The sequence below is a fragment of the Rattus rattus genome, chromosome Y (assembly GCF_011064425.1).
Source record: "Rattus rattus isolate New Zealand chromosome Y, Rrattus_CSIRO_v1, whole genome shotgun sequence".
Taxonomy (NCBI): Eukaryota; Metazoa; Chordata; class Mammalia; order Rodentia; family Muridae; genus Rattus; species Rattus rattus.
Window position 1 is genome coordinate 1,544,532 of NC_046173.1, and position 17,236 is coordinate 1,561,767.

A 17,236-nucleotide genomic window follows, 5' to 3' on the forward strand; every position below is an offset into this window, starting at 1 on the left:
TTAACGGAGACTGTACAGGTCCCGCCCACCCGCTCTACATAGAGGGAGGACAGCGCAGGCCCCGCCCACCCGCTACAAGCTGATGGGGGACAGCAAAGGCCACGCCCACCCACTTACACGATTCTGGGGGATAGCACAGGCCACGCCCACCAGCTCTACGCTGATGGCGGACAGCGCAGGCCCCGCCCACTCGCTCTATGCTGTGGCAGACAGCGCAGGCCACGCCCACCTGCTCCTGGCTGAGGGCGGACAGCGCAGGCCACGCCCACCCGCTCCAAGCTGTTGTCCGACAGCGCAGGCCACGCCCACCCGCCTCACGCTGATGGCGGGCAGCGAAGGCCACGCCCACCTGCTCCACGCTGATAGGGGAGAGCAAAGGCTTATGGGGGAGAGCGAAGGCTATGCCCACCCACTCCAAGCCACCGCAACGATCGCTTCTCCCTGGCTCCGCTAAGCGGAGCGGTGGCGGTGTGGAGGGCCGGGAGGAGCGCGGGAGAGCGTCCCCGCGCACGTGCGGGCCCCACCCTCTACGGCACAGCCAGCCAATGAGATACGCTCGCTCCCGGAGACTCCGCCCCTAACCTGCTCCCGCCGCACCACTTCGGGGCCGCCTTCCCGGCAGCTACTTCCGTTTTGCTGTAGCCTCACGGGTGTCGGGCGGTAGCAGTCTGCCATTCACGGCCGTTCCCGCCCCTTGACTTCCGGGCTGCTATTTCCGTTTTCCTGCATCCGGGGCGGTGCGAACAGCGGTGGGCGTGTCCCTGCGGCGCGTGGTGACCGTTTGCGTGCGCGGTTCTTGGCTCGCGGCGGCGGTTAGCGGCGGTTGGCCGGGGTTGTCTGCCTGCGACATGGCGGACGCGGAAGGTAAGGACCGCAGCGCCGGATAGGCCCTACGCGGCGCGCTCCGTAACCCGGAGCGAGTTCCAGCGCAGTCGCTAAGTGACCCGGAGGCAGTCGCGCAGCGCCGCGCTTGCGCGACCCGCGTGGTCCGCGCGTTTCCAGTCCAGCGGTCTGACCGTTGCGCCGCTGGCCTTTATCTGTGCCGGGGCCGAGCGCGGACCCGCGTGACTACCTTGGCTCTGGGTCCCGGGCCAAACATGACCCGGGTCGCCTCCCGAGTGCGTCATAGAGGCTGGCCAGACTGTGTCGTCATAAGGAGGCGCGGAGAGTCCATGCCGGGGCCACACACGCGCTTTAGACCCGCGTGACTTTCTTAGCTCCCTGCCTCGGGCCAAACACGAGAGGCCGGGAGCCGTGACGGCGAGGGCGGGGGGGGGTGCTGATCGGCATCTGTGTGGGGGCCTTTTCGCCAGGTTGTGCGTTAGGGACGTGGTTCCCCCTCCGCTGACGTCAGACTTTAAAATGTCTGCTTATTTTTACGTCAGGCCTTAGAATAATTTTTGATGACGTCAGCGACTAGTGTGTATTACTTTTACGTAAAACATTAAAATTAACTTTTGGTGACGTCAGACTTTAAAGTTTTTATCGGTGACGTCAGACCTAAGAATAAAGTTTGGGTTACGTCAGAGCTCAAAAATATATGGTTTTCTGTGACGTCAGACCTAATTTTGGTGATGTCACACTTTAAAACTTTTGGTGACGTGAGACTTTCCTGTTTTTCGGTGATGTCAGACTTAAGAATAAACTTTGGGTGACGTCAGAGTTTAAAATGAACGGTTTTCGGTTACGTCAGGCCTAATTTTTGGTGACATCAGACTTTAGAACAAATGGGGTTTTGGTGACGTCAGAACCTAGAATGTTTATTTTACGTCAGACACTAAAATAAATTTTTGGTGACGTCAGACTTTAAAACTTTTGGTGACGTGAGACTTTCAAGTTTTTTCGGTCAAGTCAGACCTAAGAATAAACTTTGGGTGACGTCAGTGTTCAAAATAAACGGTTTTCAGTGACTTCTGACCTAATTTTTGGTGACGCTAGACTTTAGAATACATTTTTTTTGGTGACGTCAGGCTTTCGAACGAATGGGTTTTCGGTGACATCAGGCTTTCTTTGGGCCCCGGCGTCAGAGCCGACTTTAAACCTCTCAGTCTGTGCAGGCACTGCTCAGGTCCCTGCATTTGTCTCCCCCATAGCCGCCATGACGTTCCCGAAGAAGCACAAGAAGAAGAAAGACCGGAAGCCGCTGCCGGAAGCTGACGTGGCTGTGAGTGGCCGTGGGGTTTTTTTTTTATTCTTATTTTTCTGACGTGTGACGTCACAGCACACGGAGCGATGGCGTCATCCCCGACCCTGTGACCCGTCCCACGTATGATGTCAATGAAGTGTGCGATGACATCATCCCCGACCTTTCCAGACTATATGTTGCGTGTGTGATGTCATAGTGAACTGCCCGATGACGTCATCCCGACATTCCACTTCCGGCCCCAGGCTTTAGTAGAACATTAACATTAATATATGCTAAAATATTTAAATATTCGGGTCCAGCCTGACACGTCCGAAGTTATCGGACCTGACCACCCCCCCCCGGGGGGGGATGGCCTGTCCCTTCCTGTCACCCCTCACTTCCTGTCACCCCCCACTTCCTGTCGCCCCTGCAGGAGATCCAGCATGTGGAAGATTTCCTGATCAAACCGGAGTCCAAGGCGGCTCAGTTGGACACCTCCCAGTGGCCCCTGCTGCTCAAGGTAGGTCCCGCCCCACCCCCACCCATGTCACAGGATGCGTGGATTCCATACCATTTCCTATCTAAAACCCTAATCATAAAGGGCGCTGACCACTAGGAGGCCGTGTCCTGCTCCACCCCTTTGACACCAGTGGGCTGGGCTAGCCTCGTCTAGGTAGAGAGAGACCCTTCCTCAAAACTGGGCTGGGGAGGAACCGTAGAGGTGGGTCAGCGCCATCTTTAAGGTGGGCGGCCTGAGCGAAGAGAGTTGGCAGCCATCTTTGATTTGGGCGGCGTGGGTGAGTTGGCTTGGTGGCCATCTTTACTGTGGGTGACCTTTGACCCCCTCACCCCCCACCCCGCCATTGCCTCCCCAGAACTTTGACAGACTGAACGTGCGGACGGCGCACTATACGCCCATCCCGTGCGGTTCCAACCCGTTGAAGAGGGAGATCGGGGAGTACGTCAGGTAGGCGGGACAGGGAGACCTGGACGTTTAACCCATATATTTATATGTATATATATCATAGTATCTGTATCCTAATCTATGTGTATATACGTGATCTGAGTATGTGACCTGTAGGTACACATTTGTATACTGTATGACCTCTATATATATACACACGAGGTTGGGTGAGCATATAATGTATATAGCCTACATATATACATTATATATCGCCATATCATATCCTATATGTATGTGATTTGCTCCAATTATCACGTGTGTGTGTGTGTGTGTGTGTATATATATATGCAATCTGTCATCTGTTTTCTCCATATATCACCTGTATGTATACATATAGGCGATCTGCTGCATAAGTAACCTATGTATAATGTGTATACATAGGATACTTAGTGTATATAAAACACACAACCTATATATAGCATATATATACAGTATAATGAATACATCCATGCACCTCCTGCCTCCCCAGGACCAGCTTCGTCTGTACACATGATGTATAGAGAACATATAACCTATGCATCATGTGTACATAATGTATCTGTGACATATGTGTCACATATATGATGTATGGACTATCTGTTATGTATACATGAGGTATATATGATGCATATATGATGTGTAGCCTATACATAACATATATATGACGTATATATGACAGGTGTGTGACGTGTGTGATGTATGGCCTACACATGACTTATCCATCCCTCCCCAGCCCCAGGACCAGCTTTGTCTGAACACGACATATATAGAACACATAACCTATGCATAATGTGTATATAATGTATGTGTGATGTGTGTGACACATATGATGTATGGCCTTTATGTTATGTATACATGATGTATATGTGATGCATATGTGACGTGTGTGTGTGACATGTGTGACATATAGAGTACATGTGACGTATACATATCCCCCCCCCAGGACTGGCTGCATCTGAACACATGATGTATATGGAACATATAACCTATACACGATGTATATATAATGTATATGTGACACGTGTGTGATACATATATGATGTATGTTCTATATGTTGCATACACATGGTGTATACATGACACGTATATGACGTGTAGCCTATATGTAACATGTTATATAAGTGACGTGTGACATATGGCCTACACGTGACATATACATCCCCCCCTCCAGGACCGGCTTCATCAACCTGGACAAGCCGTCCAACCCCTCCTCGCACGAGGTCGTGGCCTGGATCCGCCGCATCCTGCGCGTGGAGAAGACGGGGCACAGCGGGACGCTTGACCCCAAGGTCACCGGGTGCCTCATCGTCTGCATTGAGCGTGCCACACGCCTGGTCAAGTCACAGCAGAGCGCAGGTGAGGGGGGGCGAAGGGGGGAGGGGAGGGGCAATGAAAGAGGGAGGGGTGGGTGAGCAAGGGGTGGGAGCGATGGGTAGTGCAGGGAATGGGGTAGAGGATGGGGAGGGGCAAGAGGGAGGGCAGGGGAGGAGGGGACGGGTTCTGGGGAAGGGAGGGGTGGGTGAGCGTGGGAGGGGGTAGGGGAAGGTGGAAGGAGGGGCAGGGGCAGGAGGGAGGGTTGGGTAATACAGGTGAGGGGGGTAGAGTGGGGTAGTGGGGGAAGGGAGGGGCAGGAGGGAGGGGGGAGGAGGGGCAGGAAGGAGGGTGGGTACTCAGGACACGGGCAGTTGCAAGGGGGATGCGCAGGTGGGAGGGGGTTTCTGTGAGTGAGGCTGGGGCTGAGACAGATGGAGGACAGGGGGAGGGGCAGGAGGGAGGGGCGTGGGATGGGACTTATTTCACTCAGAAGATCTCAGACTCCACACTTCGGGGTCGGGGTGACGTCATCGCGCCGTTCACTAAGACATCGCCCATGTTAGACTCAAAGCGTCCTCAGTTCGCGAACCCCCTTCCTGACTTCACTGACGCAGACCCCACCCCCTCGCGATCCTGCCCTGACCGCCCCTGTGTGTCCTCCCTGCAGGCAAAGAGTATGTCGGGGTCGTGCGGCTGCACAACGCCATCGAGGGGACCGCCCAGCTCTCCAGGGTGAGTTGGGGTCACCTAAGCAGGTGGCCTCACTGCCTGGGGCACCCGGGGAGTTATTGGGGAGATTATGGTACCGAGTGCGCGGTTTTATGGAATTTACGGTACTCACTGCTGCGCGCTGTCAGGGAGATTACCGTAGAGAGTGCGCGCCATTAAGGAGATTACGGGACAGGGTGAGCGGCTTTAGAGGAAATACGGTACATACGCGGTATTAGAGAGATTACGGTACTGAGTGCGCATTTTAAGGAGAGGACGGGACAGTGAGCAGCTTTAGAGGAATTACGGTACCGTCCATTGCATTGGAGAGATTACTGGACAGAGTACGGTGTTTTAAGGGAGATTACGGTACGCAGTGCTGCGGGGTTTTAGACAGAGTGCGCCCTGTCAGGGAGATTACGGTACGCAGTGCTGCGCGGTGTCAGGGAGATTACGGGGGAAACTGCGCGATTTTACAGATATTACGGTACAGAGTGCGTGGTTTTAAAGAGATTACGGTACAGAGTGCCCGCCTTCACGGAGATTAAGGGGAACGTGCGCGGTTTTAGAGAGATTACGGTGAGAGTGCGCGGATTTGAGGAGATTACGGGGCTCAGTGATACATTGTTTTATGAATCAGAATATTGATTTTTGGGGATTTAAATATTAAATTTTATGGATTTGAATGCTAAGTTTACAAATTGGAATTAATTTCTTGAACTTGCATTAATTCAAACTCAAGCTTGTAAAGTTAGTTTTTGGATTTGAATATGTAAAATCTATGAGTTTGCATACTGAATACATTAACTGGTAAATTTGAATGTTAATCTTGCAGATGTAAATAGATTTTTATGAGTTTGAATTCTATGAACTTTATAACTGCTATGAATTTGGACATTAATTACATTGTTTTATGAATCTGAATATTGATTTTTGTGGATTTAAATATTAATTTTTTGGACTTGCATATCCATTGGAATTATAAGTTGGAATTACTGTCTGGAATTTGCATGTTAATTATATTGCTCATAAATTTGAATATTTCACGGATTTGAATGTTAATTTCTCTTCCACCCCTGTACCTCACGTGACCCTGACCGCCATCTTGCCCCGCCCCTGCCCCCAGGCCCTGGAGACCCTGACGGGTGCCCTGTTCCAGCGGCCCCCGCTCATTGCGGCGGTGAAGCGGCAGCTGCGTGTGCGCACGATCTACGAGAGCCGCGTTGTCGAGTACGACCCTGAGCGCAGGCTGGGTGAGGCCGGGGTCACGATGGGGTCATGGGCAGGAGGGAGGGCGGGGCGTGTTCCTGGGGGTTCCCCTGTCGGGTGGTCATGCTGTGTGAACTCTGACCTTTCTGGGAAGTGTAACCTTTCACCGCAAGTCTGTGAGCTCTGACCCTGCTGTCGGGGTCGCTGTGTGACCTCTGACCTCACGTCCCATACCTGTGAACTGTGACCTCCCCATATTTTGTCCATCCGTCCCATGAACTTTGATCTCTCTGTGACCCCTGACCTCTCCGCGTCTAGTCTCATCCCCCCAATCCCTGTCCGTCTTGTGTCCTCTGACCCCTCTGTGACCCCTGACCTCTATTTTTCGCGTCCATCCCCGTCCGTCCTGTGACCCCTGACCTCTCTGTGTACTTGTTTTGAATGTGGTGTCTGTGACCTCCTCTGATCTCTCCGTGACCCCTGACCTCTTCGTATTTATTTTTCTCGTCTCCGTTCCCATCTGTCCATCTGTCCCGTGATTACCGACCTCCCTGTGACCCCACAACCTCTCCGTGTTCATTCTCTCCCCCTTCTCCCCCCCCATCCGTCCGTCCTGAGACCCCCAACCTACCCATGACCATTGACCTTCCCATACCTCCTGAGTCCGACCTGTCCGTGTTCATTCTCTCCCCCACCCCCATCCGTCCATCCCATGACCCCTGACCTCCCTGTGACCCCAGACCACCTCCCCCTGCCCCCCGTGACCCCCGATCACTCCGTGTTCATTCTCTCCCCCTTCACACCCCCCGTCCGTCCCATGACCCGTGACCCCCGACCCCACCGTGACCCCTGACCTCCCCGTTACCCCCCAGGTGTGTTCTGGGTGAGCTGCGAGGCCGGCACCTACATCCGGACGCTGTGCGTGCACCTGGGGCTGCTGCTGGGCGTCGGGGGGCAGATGCAGGAGCTGCGGCGCGTACGCTCGGGCGTCGTGGGCGAGCGGGTGAGCAGGGGGTGGAGACAACGTATGGGGGGCACCGTGCAGTGGTCAACGTATGGAACAATGTATAGGGGGTGATGTATAGAACATGATCTACGGGACTCGTATAGCGGGGGAGAGGGGACCACGTATGGTTAACGTATGGGGGGTGGAGAGTAGAGCAGAATGTATAGGGTGCGCTGTATAGGAGAAAATGTATGGGACGTGATGTATAGGGAATGGCATACAGAGGTCAATGTATAGAGTATGATGTGTAGGGGATGGCATATAGAGCAGGAAGTATGGGGACAGCGTATAGGTGACAATAAGATATGTTGTAGTTAATGTATAGATATATGGGGGACGATGTATGGAACAGGATGTATGGGTGCAGTGTGTAGAGGTCAATGTATGGGAAGAATGTATACAACACGATGTATAGGGGATGATGTGTGGGTGGCAATGTATGGGAGGCAGCATATAGGAGTCAATGTATAGGAGAAAATGTAAGGACAGTGTATGGGAGGGAATGTAGGGTGATATGGGATGCAATGTATGGGGGAAATGCATAGGAGACAGCATATAGAAGACAATTCATAGTTGATGTGTGGGGACAATATATGTATGGCACGATGTATGGGTGGCATCATATAGGAGACTGTAGTTCACGCTGAGTGTAGCAGACAACGTATAGAAGACAATGTGTAGTTAATACTGACAGATGTACGGTATTTTGTTGTCCAACATGTTTATATATGGTATCTGAGAGTCTGACGTATAGAAATACAATATTTTGGGGCGACCTGACATACAGATATATGTTATGTGTCAAGTATTTGAAGATGTGATGTATAGAAATATGAAGGCCTGACGTATAGAACCACAGCATTTGAGGGTCAGATGTATAGATAACACAGTATGTGGGGATGGGATGTATAGAAATACAGTATTTTTGAGGGGGGTCGGATGTATACATATACATTGTTTTTGGGGGAGTGATGTAGTATCTGGTCTGATGTATAGACATACATTAAGTGGGGGTTGGATGTATAGATATGCAGTATGTGGGGGGTCAGACATAGAATGAAGTATTTGAGGGCCCAATGTATAGATATATGTTATTTTGGGGGGCGGTCTGACTTATAGCTATACGTCACATGGGGGGCAGGACGTACGTAATGACAGCACGGGTCCCCGCCCCGCCCCCCAGGACCACATGGTGACGATGCATGATGTGCTAGACGCGCAGTATCTATACGACCACCACCGGGACGAGAGCTACCTGCGCCGCGTGGTTTTCCCGCTGGAGAAGCTGCTGACGTCGCACAAGCGCCTGGTGATGAAGGACAGCGCGGTAGGTGGCGCAGGCAGTGCCCGGTCTATACGTTTATGTCACCCCAATTCCATACATTACCTGCTAGTTCTATACGTTCTATATGTCACCTGCCCGTTCCATATGGTACTTCCGGTGCCATACATCACCCACCCGTTCTATACGTTCCCTGCCGGTTCCACATGTTCCCTTTATGTCGTCCCCGATTCTATATGTCACCCCTGATTGATTCTATATGTTCCCTTTACGATGCCCCCATTTCTAAATGTTCCCTTTACATCACTGATTCCATACGTCACCCATTCTATACGCTCCCTGCCTGTTCTATATGTTCCATTTTTGCTAATTGCATGCATTCTCTTTTTTTTTTTTTTTTTTTTTTTTTTTTTTCTTTTTTTTTCCGGAACTGGGGACCGAACCCAGGGCCTTGTGCTTCCTAGGCAAGCACTCTACCACTGAGCTAAATCCCCAACCCGCATGCATTCTCTTTACCATGTTTCCTTCTATATGTTCCCTGCTGGTTCTGTACATTCCACACTAATTCTATACACTGTCCACTGATTCCATATGTTCCCTGTCTATCTTATACATTCCCCGCTGTACCATTAATATATACGATCCCTGCTGTTTCCTTAGGTTCCCCACTAATTGTATAGGCTCCCTTTATGATGGCATTGATTCCATACGTTCCCTACCTGCCCTATACATTCTTAAGTCACTGATTCTACACATTTCCTGCCAATTCCATAGGTTTCCTGCTAATTATATAGGTTCCTTTAGGATGGCATTGATTCCATATGATCCCTTTACATTGCCCCCCCATTCCATATGTCATCCCCGATTCCATATATCCCATACATACATTAAGTCACCCCTGATTCTATGTTACCCCTGATTCTGTACATCACCTGCTTATCCTATATGTTCCCTGCCAGTTCTATACATTCTCTTTTTCTCGTTAATTGTATGCGTTCTCCTTACAGTGCTATTGATTCTATATGTTCCCCACTAATTCTATACATTCCTCACTGATTCCACACATTCCCCGCCTCTTCTATACATTCCCCTCTACACCGTTAATTGTATATGGTTCCATAGGTTCCCCGCTAACCGTATAGGCCCCCTTTATGATGGTGTTGATTCCGTACATTCCCCACCTGTCCTATGCGTTCCTATGTCGCTGATTCTATGCGTCAGTATTTCTGTACGTTCGTTCCATACGTTCTCTCTGTGCCATTAGTAGTCTATGTTCCCCGCTCATTCTATACGTTCCCCCCTGCACTGTGGGAACAGGGACGTATGGGGGGCGGCATATAGAACAGGATGTATGGGAATCTGGTACGGAGGGGCGGACGGGGCAGTGATTAGCGTCCAGTGCGATGAGCTGGCATGAAAGAAGGGCAGACGGGGCAGTGGTCAGCGCCCGGTGCGAACGGCCGTCCCATCCCCCATCCTGGTATTGAAGAAGGGACAGACAGGGTAGTAGTTAGCGCCCTTCCTCCTTCCCGGCACGGGAGGAGGGCAGACGGGGCAGTCAGTGGTTAGAGCCCAGACGGGGCAGTGGTCATCGTCCAATGCGATTGGCCTTCACCAGTCCCATTATGGAAGGGCAGACGGGGCAGTGGTTAGTGCCCAGGCGGGGCAGTGGTTAGCGCTTGGTGCGATCAGCCATCCCCCCCATCCCAGCACGGAAGGAGGGACGGACGGGGCAGTGCTCAGCCCCCAGGTGGGGTAGTGGTCATGGTCCAATGTGGTTGGCCTTCACCAGTCCCAGTATGGAAGGATAGACAGGGTAATGGTTAGCGCCCAGGTGGGGCAGTGGTTGGCGCTGGCGCCCGGTGCCATCAGCCGTTCCCCATCCCAGCACGGAAGGAGAGACGGACGGGGCAGTGGTTAGCGTCCAGACGGGGCAGTGGTTAGCGCCCAGGTGGGGCAGTGGTCATCGTCCACTGTGGCTGGCCTTCACCAGTCCCAGTATGGAAGGAGAGACAGGGTAATGGTTAGCGCCCAGGTGGGACAGTGGTTAGCGCCTGGTGCCATCAGCCGTTCCCCATCCCGGCATGGAAGGAGGGACGGACGGGGCAGTGGTTAGCGCCCAGGCGGGTTAGTGGTTAGTGCCCGGTGCAAACGGCCGTCCCGTCCCCCATCTCGGTATTGGAGAAGGGACAGACAGGGTAGTGGTTAGCGCCCTTTCTCCATCCCGGCACGGGAGGAGGGCAGACGGGGCAGTGGTTAGCGCCCAGGCGGGGCAGTGGTCATTGTCCAATGTGGTTGGCCTTCACCAGTCCCAGTATGGAAGGAGGATAGATGGGACAGTGGTTAGCACCCAGGCAGGGCAGTGGTTAGCGCCTAGGTGGGGTAGTGGTTAGCGCCCGGTGCGAACGGCCGTCCCCCATCCCAGCACGGAAGGAGGGACAGACGGGGCAGTGGTTAGCGTCCAATGCGATTAGCTGGCATGAAAGAAGGGCAGACGGGACAATGATTAGCGCCCGGTGCGAACTGCCATCCCGTCCCGCATCCCGGTATTGGAGAAGGGACAGGCAGGGTAGTGGTTAGCGCTCTTCCTCAATCCTGACACGTGAGGAGGGCAGACAGGGCAGTGGTTAGCACCCAGGCGGGGCAGTGGTCATCGTCCAATGCGGTTGGCCTTCACCAGTCCCAGTATGGAAGGAGGATAGACGGGGCAGTGGTTAGAGCCCAGACAGGGCAGTGGTTAGTGCCCAGGCGGGGCACTGGTTAGCGCCTGATGCGAACAGCCATCCCCCATCCTGGTATTGAAGAAGGGACAGACACGGGTAGTGGTTAGTGCTCTTCCTCCATCCTGGAACAGAAGGAGGGCAGACAGGGCAATGGTTAGCGCCCAGGTGGGGCAGTGGTTAGCGCTGGGTGTGATCAGCCACCCCCCCCCCCATCCCAGCACGGAAGGAGGGACCAGACGGGGCAGTGCTCAGCGCCTAGGCGGGGTAGTGGTTAGCGCCCGATGCGAACGGCCATACCATCCCCCATTCCGGTATTGAAGAAGGGACAGGAAGGGTAGTGGTTAGCGCCCTTCCTCCGCCCCGGCACCAGAGGAGGGCAGACGGTTAGCGCCCAGATGGGGCAGTGGTTAGCGCTTGGCGCGATCAGCCATCTCCCCTATCCCAGCATAGAAGGAGGGATAGACCGGGCAGTGGTTAGCGCCCAGGCGGGGCAGTGGTTAGCCCTCAGGCGGGACAGTGGTTAGCGTCCGGTGCGATCAGCCGTCCCCGATCCCGGCACGGAAGGAGGGACAGTCGGGGCAGTGCTCAGCGCCCAGGTGGGGCAGTGGTTAGCGCCCAGGCAGGACAGTGGTTAGCGCCCGGTGCGATCAGCCATCCCCCGGCATAGAAGGAGGGAACACAGGGCAATGGTTCGCGCCCAGGTGGGGAAGCGGTTAGCGCCCAGGTGGGGCAGTGGTTAGCGCCCAGGTGGGGAAGTGGTTAGCGCCCAGGCAGGACAGTGGTTAGCGCCCGGTGCGATCAGCCGTCCCCCATCCCGGCACAGAAGGAGGGAACACAGGGCAATGGTTAGCGCCCAGGTGGGGAAGTGGTTAGCGCCCAGTGCCATCAGCCGTCCCCCATCCCAGCACGGAAGGAGGGACAGACGGGGCAGTGGTCAGCGCCCAGGCCCTCACGTGACCCCCGTCTCCCCCCACCCCCGTAGGTAAACGCCATCTGCTACGGCGCGAAGATCATGCTCCCCGGCCTCCTGCGCTACGAGGATGGCATCGAGGTCAACCAGGAGATCGTGGTCATCACCACCAAGGGCGAGGCCATCTGCGTCGGTGAGGGCGGGGCCCGGCGCCATCTTGGTCTGGGGAGGGGGTGGGTAGGGTCGGGGCCCCTGACCACTGAGCCACCCACCCCGCTATCCTTTTTTTTTTTTTTTTTTTCTCGGAGCTGGGACCGAACCCAGGGCCTTGTGCTTGCTAGGCAAGTGCTCTAACCACTGAGCTAAATCCCCAACCCCTCCCCGCTATCCTTAATAATCATGGCGTACCCCTCCCGCTCTGACCACTGAGCTACCCAGTCCTCAGCTTTAATAGTAATGGCATCCCTCCCCTCCCTCTCTCCCCCCCGCTCTGACCATTGAGCTACCCAGTCCTCAGCTTTAATAGTAATGGCATCCCCTCCCCTCCCCCCCGCTCTCTGACCATTGAGCTACCCAGTCCTCAGCTTTAATAGTAATGGCATCCCCTCCCTCCCTCCCTCCCCCGCTCTGACCATTGAGCTACCCAGTCCTCAGCTTTAATAGTAATGGCATCCCCTCCTCCCTCTCCCCCGCTCTGACCATTGAGCTACCCAGTCCTCAGCTTTAATAGTAATGGCATCCCCTCCCTCCCTCTCCCCCCGCTCCCTGACCACTGAGCTACCCAGTCCTCAGCTTTAATAGTAATGGCATCCCCCCCCCCCCCCGCTCTGACCACTGGGCCGCACCCCACCCCACCCTCCAGCCTTAATAATAATGTCCTCTGCTTTCACCACTGAACCACCCCACCTTCTCCTTTGGGGTCGATGGTGGGGGTCGGGGCCCCTGACCACTGAGCCACAGCGCCAGCCCTAAAGACAATGACGTTCCCCCCCCCAACTCTAACCACTGAGCCACCCCTCTCCATCCTTAATAATCACGGTGTCCCCGTCTCTCACCACTAAGCCACTCCCCGAGCCTTAATAATCATGACGTCCACCGCTCTGACCACTGAGCCAGCTCCCTATCCTTAATAATAATGGCGTCACCTGCTCTAAACACTGACCCGCACCCCCCCACCCAGTCTTAATAATAATCATGGTGTCACCTGCTCTAACCACTGAGCTGCACACACTGCCCCCCCCCCGCCTTAATAATAATCATGGCGTCCCCTGCTGCTCTGACCACTGAGCCACCCCTCTCCATCCTTAATAATAATCATGGCGTCCCTTGCTGCTCTGACCACTGAGCCACTCCTCTCCATCCTTATGTCCCCGGCTCTGACCACTGAACCACCCCTCTCCATCCTTAATAATAATGGCGTCCCCCGCTCTGACCACTGAGCCACTCGCCCCAGCCTTAATAATAATCACGGTGTCCCCCACTCTGGCCACAGAGCAACCCCTCTCCATCCTTATGCCCCCGGCTCTGACCACTGAGCAACCCCTCTCCATCCTTATGCCCCCGGCTCTGACCACTGAGCAACCCCTCTCCATCCTTATGTCCCCTGCTCTGACCGCTGACCCACCCACTCCTCTCCCCGGCAGCCATCGCGCTGATGACGACCGCCGTGATCTCCACATGCGACCACGGGGTGGTGGCGAAGATCAAGCGCGTCATCATGGAGCGCGACACCTACCCCCGCAAGTGGGGCCTGGGGCCGAAGGTCAGTCGGGCTCGAGGGGGTGAGAGGTCGGCGGAGAGGTGGGGTGGGTGGGGGATCAGAGGTCAGGGGGGCGGCCATTGCTGCATTGAACAACGATCAATCATCAACTGATTTGTTGTGGTGACGTGGGTCAATAATCAACATGGCTGCCTCCTGTGTTGATCGATGATTGATTGGTGATTGATGAGGTATCGATTGGTAATCAACATGGCTGCCTCCCATATTGATCGATGATTGATTGATTAGTGATTGGTGAGGTATTGATTGGCAATCAACATGGCTGCCTCCCGTGTGGATCGATGATTGATTGATTAGTGATTGGTGACGTATCGATTGGTAATCAACATTGCCGCCTCCCGTGTGGATCGATGATTAATTAGTGATTGGTGACATATCGATTGGTAATCAACATGGCCACCTCCCTGTTTATTGATTATTCACTGATGACGTATTGATTACCAATGATGTAATGATTTAATTATTGATGATCTTATAATCGATTGTTGATAACATATTGATGGGCAATTAAGGTGGCCGATAACACATTAATTATTGATCATTGATGACATTTCTGATGATGTTCATTGATCATCGATGACATAATGGTTATTGATGATGTATTGATTGATCACTAATTCTTATTGATTTGTAATGGTTATTGATGACACCCCCTTCCCCCCAGGCGAGCCAGAAGAAGCAGCTGATCAAGCAGGGCCTCCTGGACAAACATGGCCGACCCACGGACGGCACCCCTGCCTCCTGGACGCGCGACTACGTGGACTACAGGTGAGGGGCGGGGCTTAGGGGTGGGCAGGACTTGTAGTTGGGGCGGGTGGGGTTACAAGCGGGCGGGGCATACACAGGTGGGCGTGGCCAGAAGAGGTCTGGGTGGGACTTATAGGGTGGGTGTGGTTCAGAGAGGGTGGGGCTTGCAGGCCACGATGGGGCTTAGGTGTGGGCGGGACTTACAGAGGTGGGCGGAATTAGAAAGAGGTCTGGGCAGGGTGGGTGGGGCTTGGAGGTGGGTGGGGCTCAAAGGAGAGGGTGGGACTTAAAGGTTGGATGGGGCTCAGGTTTGGGCGGGCCACCGAGGTGGGCGTGACTAGACAGGTCTGGGCGGGGTGGGTGGGGCTTAAGGAGGTGGGCATGGTTCAAAGGAGAGGGCGGTGCTTACAGGGTGGGAGGGGTTACATGTGTGGGCGGGGCTTGGGGAGGCGGGAGTGACTAGAAAGAGCTCTGGGCAGGGTGGGTGGGGCTTGTGGGCGTGGTTCAAAGGGGAGCGCACGGCTTAGAGAGGGTGGGGTTTATGGGACGTATTCTCAGGTAAGGGCGGGGCTTATGGGGGCAGGGATGGAGCTCATGGTGTGGGCGGGGCTTAGGGTTGTGGGCGGGGCTTGGTGCGATGGTGGGTGGGGTTTATCAATTCCTCCTGAAATCGCCCCGCCCACCCCGACCCCGGGACCTGATGGGGAATAACATGGCTGACGCGGGTCACGGGACCTGATATGGCCGCTGCGGGGAGCTCTAACCTCGCACCCGTCCCCCTGTTTCAGTGACTCCGGCAAGAAAGCGATGGCCGCCGAAGCCACGCCGGGCGCTGGGGTCGCCGCGGACGCCGCCAGCATCGTGAAAGTGAGTGGCGTGGTTTGTGCGAGATCCGTGGAGCCAGGGGCAGGGTAGCCTAGTGGGAAGTGTGGTCCGTGCAAGAGGTGTAGGGCGGCGGCAGGGTAGCCTGGTGTGCAGTGCGGTCCGTGGTGGAGGCGTGGGGCAGGGGCAGGGTAGCCTGGTGTGCAGTGTAGTCTTGCGAGAGGCCTGGGGCAGGGGGGCAGGTAGTCTGGTGTGCAGTGCGGGAGTTGGGGGGGGTAGGGGCAGGGTAGCCTGGTGTGCGGCTCAGCTCACTGTGAGTCTCACAGGCGTGTGAGTCGGTGCAGCCTAGTGGGTTGCGCGGGCCGTGATCACCCAGGTGAGCGTGTGTGTGACACTCGTGTCCCCCAACCCCCGCAGAGGAAACGCGACAGCGACAGCGACGCCGATGAGGCGACGCCCACCACCACGCCCCGGGTGAAGAAGGAGAAGAAGAAGAAAAAGGAGAAGGCGGACGGCGGGGAGGAGGCTGCGGAGGACGGGGTGAGTGTGCAAGACACGCAATTTCCCAGAATCCATTGGGGGTGAGTGTGCAAGATGCGTATGACTCACACTCTGAACACACTGACCGTCATTACCCAGAACCCCTTGGGAGCTGCGCCGGTGCGCCGTGTTCCATGCACTGAGCTTTCCCCACCTCTCCCCTCACCCCCAAGGACGCCACGCCACAAGGAAGAAGAAGAAGAAGAAGGCAAGGGCGGCAGAGGAGCTCAGTGGTTAGCGACTACCCCCGACCCTCACGCGGTGGCCGTCCCGTCCTGTTTTAAGGACGCGAGGCGTAGGAACGGGGTCTCCGCCGCTGACCCCTCCACTCTCTGGAGCCCCCGACGACTGCCCGCGGCGATTCACGGGAGGCCATGCCGCAGACGGCCCCGCCTGCCCTCCCTTTTTTTTAAGAAAAGTTTGTTAAAAAAAAAAAAAAAAAAAAAAAGGAAAAAAAATAAACCCGGTTTATCCGACTCCGCGCGGCTGCTCGTGTTTGGTGTGCAAAGCGGAGTATTCTGTGTGGGTGAGTGTCTGCCTGAGTGAGTGAGGCTGAGTGTCAGTGTGAGTCTGAGTGTGTGAGTCTGAGTGTGAATGAGTTTGAGTGTGAGTCTGAGTGTGTCAGTGTCTGAGTGTGAGTGTCAGTGTGAGTCTGTGTCGGTGTGAATCTGAGTGTATGAGTCTGTGAGCATGAGTGTGAGTTTGAGCAAGTGTGTGTGAGTGTGTCTGAGTCTGAGTGTCAGTGTGAGTCTGAGTGTGAGTCTGAGTGTGAATGAGTTTGAGTGTGAGTCTGAGTGTGTCAGTGTCTGAGTGTGTCAGTGTCTGAGTGTGTCAGTGTGAGTCTGTGTCGGTGTGAATCTGAGTGTATGAGTCTGTGAGCATGAGTGTGAGTTTGAGCAAGTGTGTGTCTGTGAGTGTGTCTGAGTCTGAGTGTCAGTGTCTCTGTGTCCGAGTGAGTCTCAGTGTGAGTCTGAGTGTCTGTGAGTCTGAACGTAAGTGTATGAGTCTGAGTGCATCAGAGTGTCTGAGTGTGAGTCTGAGTGAATCTGAATATTTGTATGAGTGAGTCTGAGCATCTTTGTAGGAGTCAGAGTGTATGAGTCTGAGTGTATCAGTGTGAGTCTGAG

At 54.6% G+C, this 17,236-nt stretch overlaps 1 protein-coding gene across 1 annotated transcript; it reads left to right on the plus strand.

Moving 5' to 3' along the window:
* Nucleotides 1–672: 672 nt before the first annotated feature.
* On the plus strand, nt 673–14,772 carry Dkc1 (dyskerin pseudouridine synthase 1). The gene is made up of 12 exons (XM_032890538.1): nt 673–864; nt 2,094–2,164; nt 2,559–2,645; nt 3,001–3,092; nt 4,240–4,424; nt 5,050–5,114; nt 6,217–6,343; nt 7,172–7,302; nt 8,489–8,632; nt 12,293–12,413; nt 13,864–13,982; nt 14,665–14,772. The coding sequence occupies exons 1-12, from the start codon at nt 849–851 to the stop codon at nt 14,770–14,772; spliced, it is 1,266 nt and encodes a 421-aa protein (XP_032746429.1). The 5' UTR covers nt 673–848.
* The last annotated feature ends 2,464 nt before the right edge of the window (nt 14,773–17,236 follow it).

Bases quoted from the DNA above. Each gene is read 5' to 3' on its own strand.
- Dkc1 (XM_032890538.1), top strand. The intron at 2,646-3,000 runs GTAGGTCCCGCC...TTGCCTCCCCAG, and splicing joins AGTGGCCCCTGCTGCTCAAG to AACTTTGACAGACTGAACGT. The intron at 6,344-7,171 runs GTGAGGCCGGGG...GTTACCCCCCAG, and splicing joins CGACCCTGAGCGCAGGCTGG to GTGTGTTCTGGGTGAGCTGC.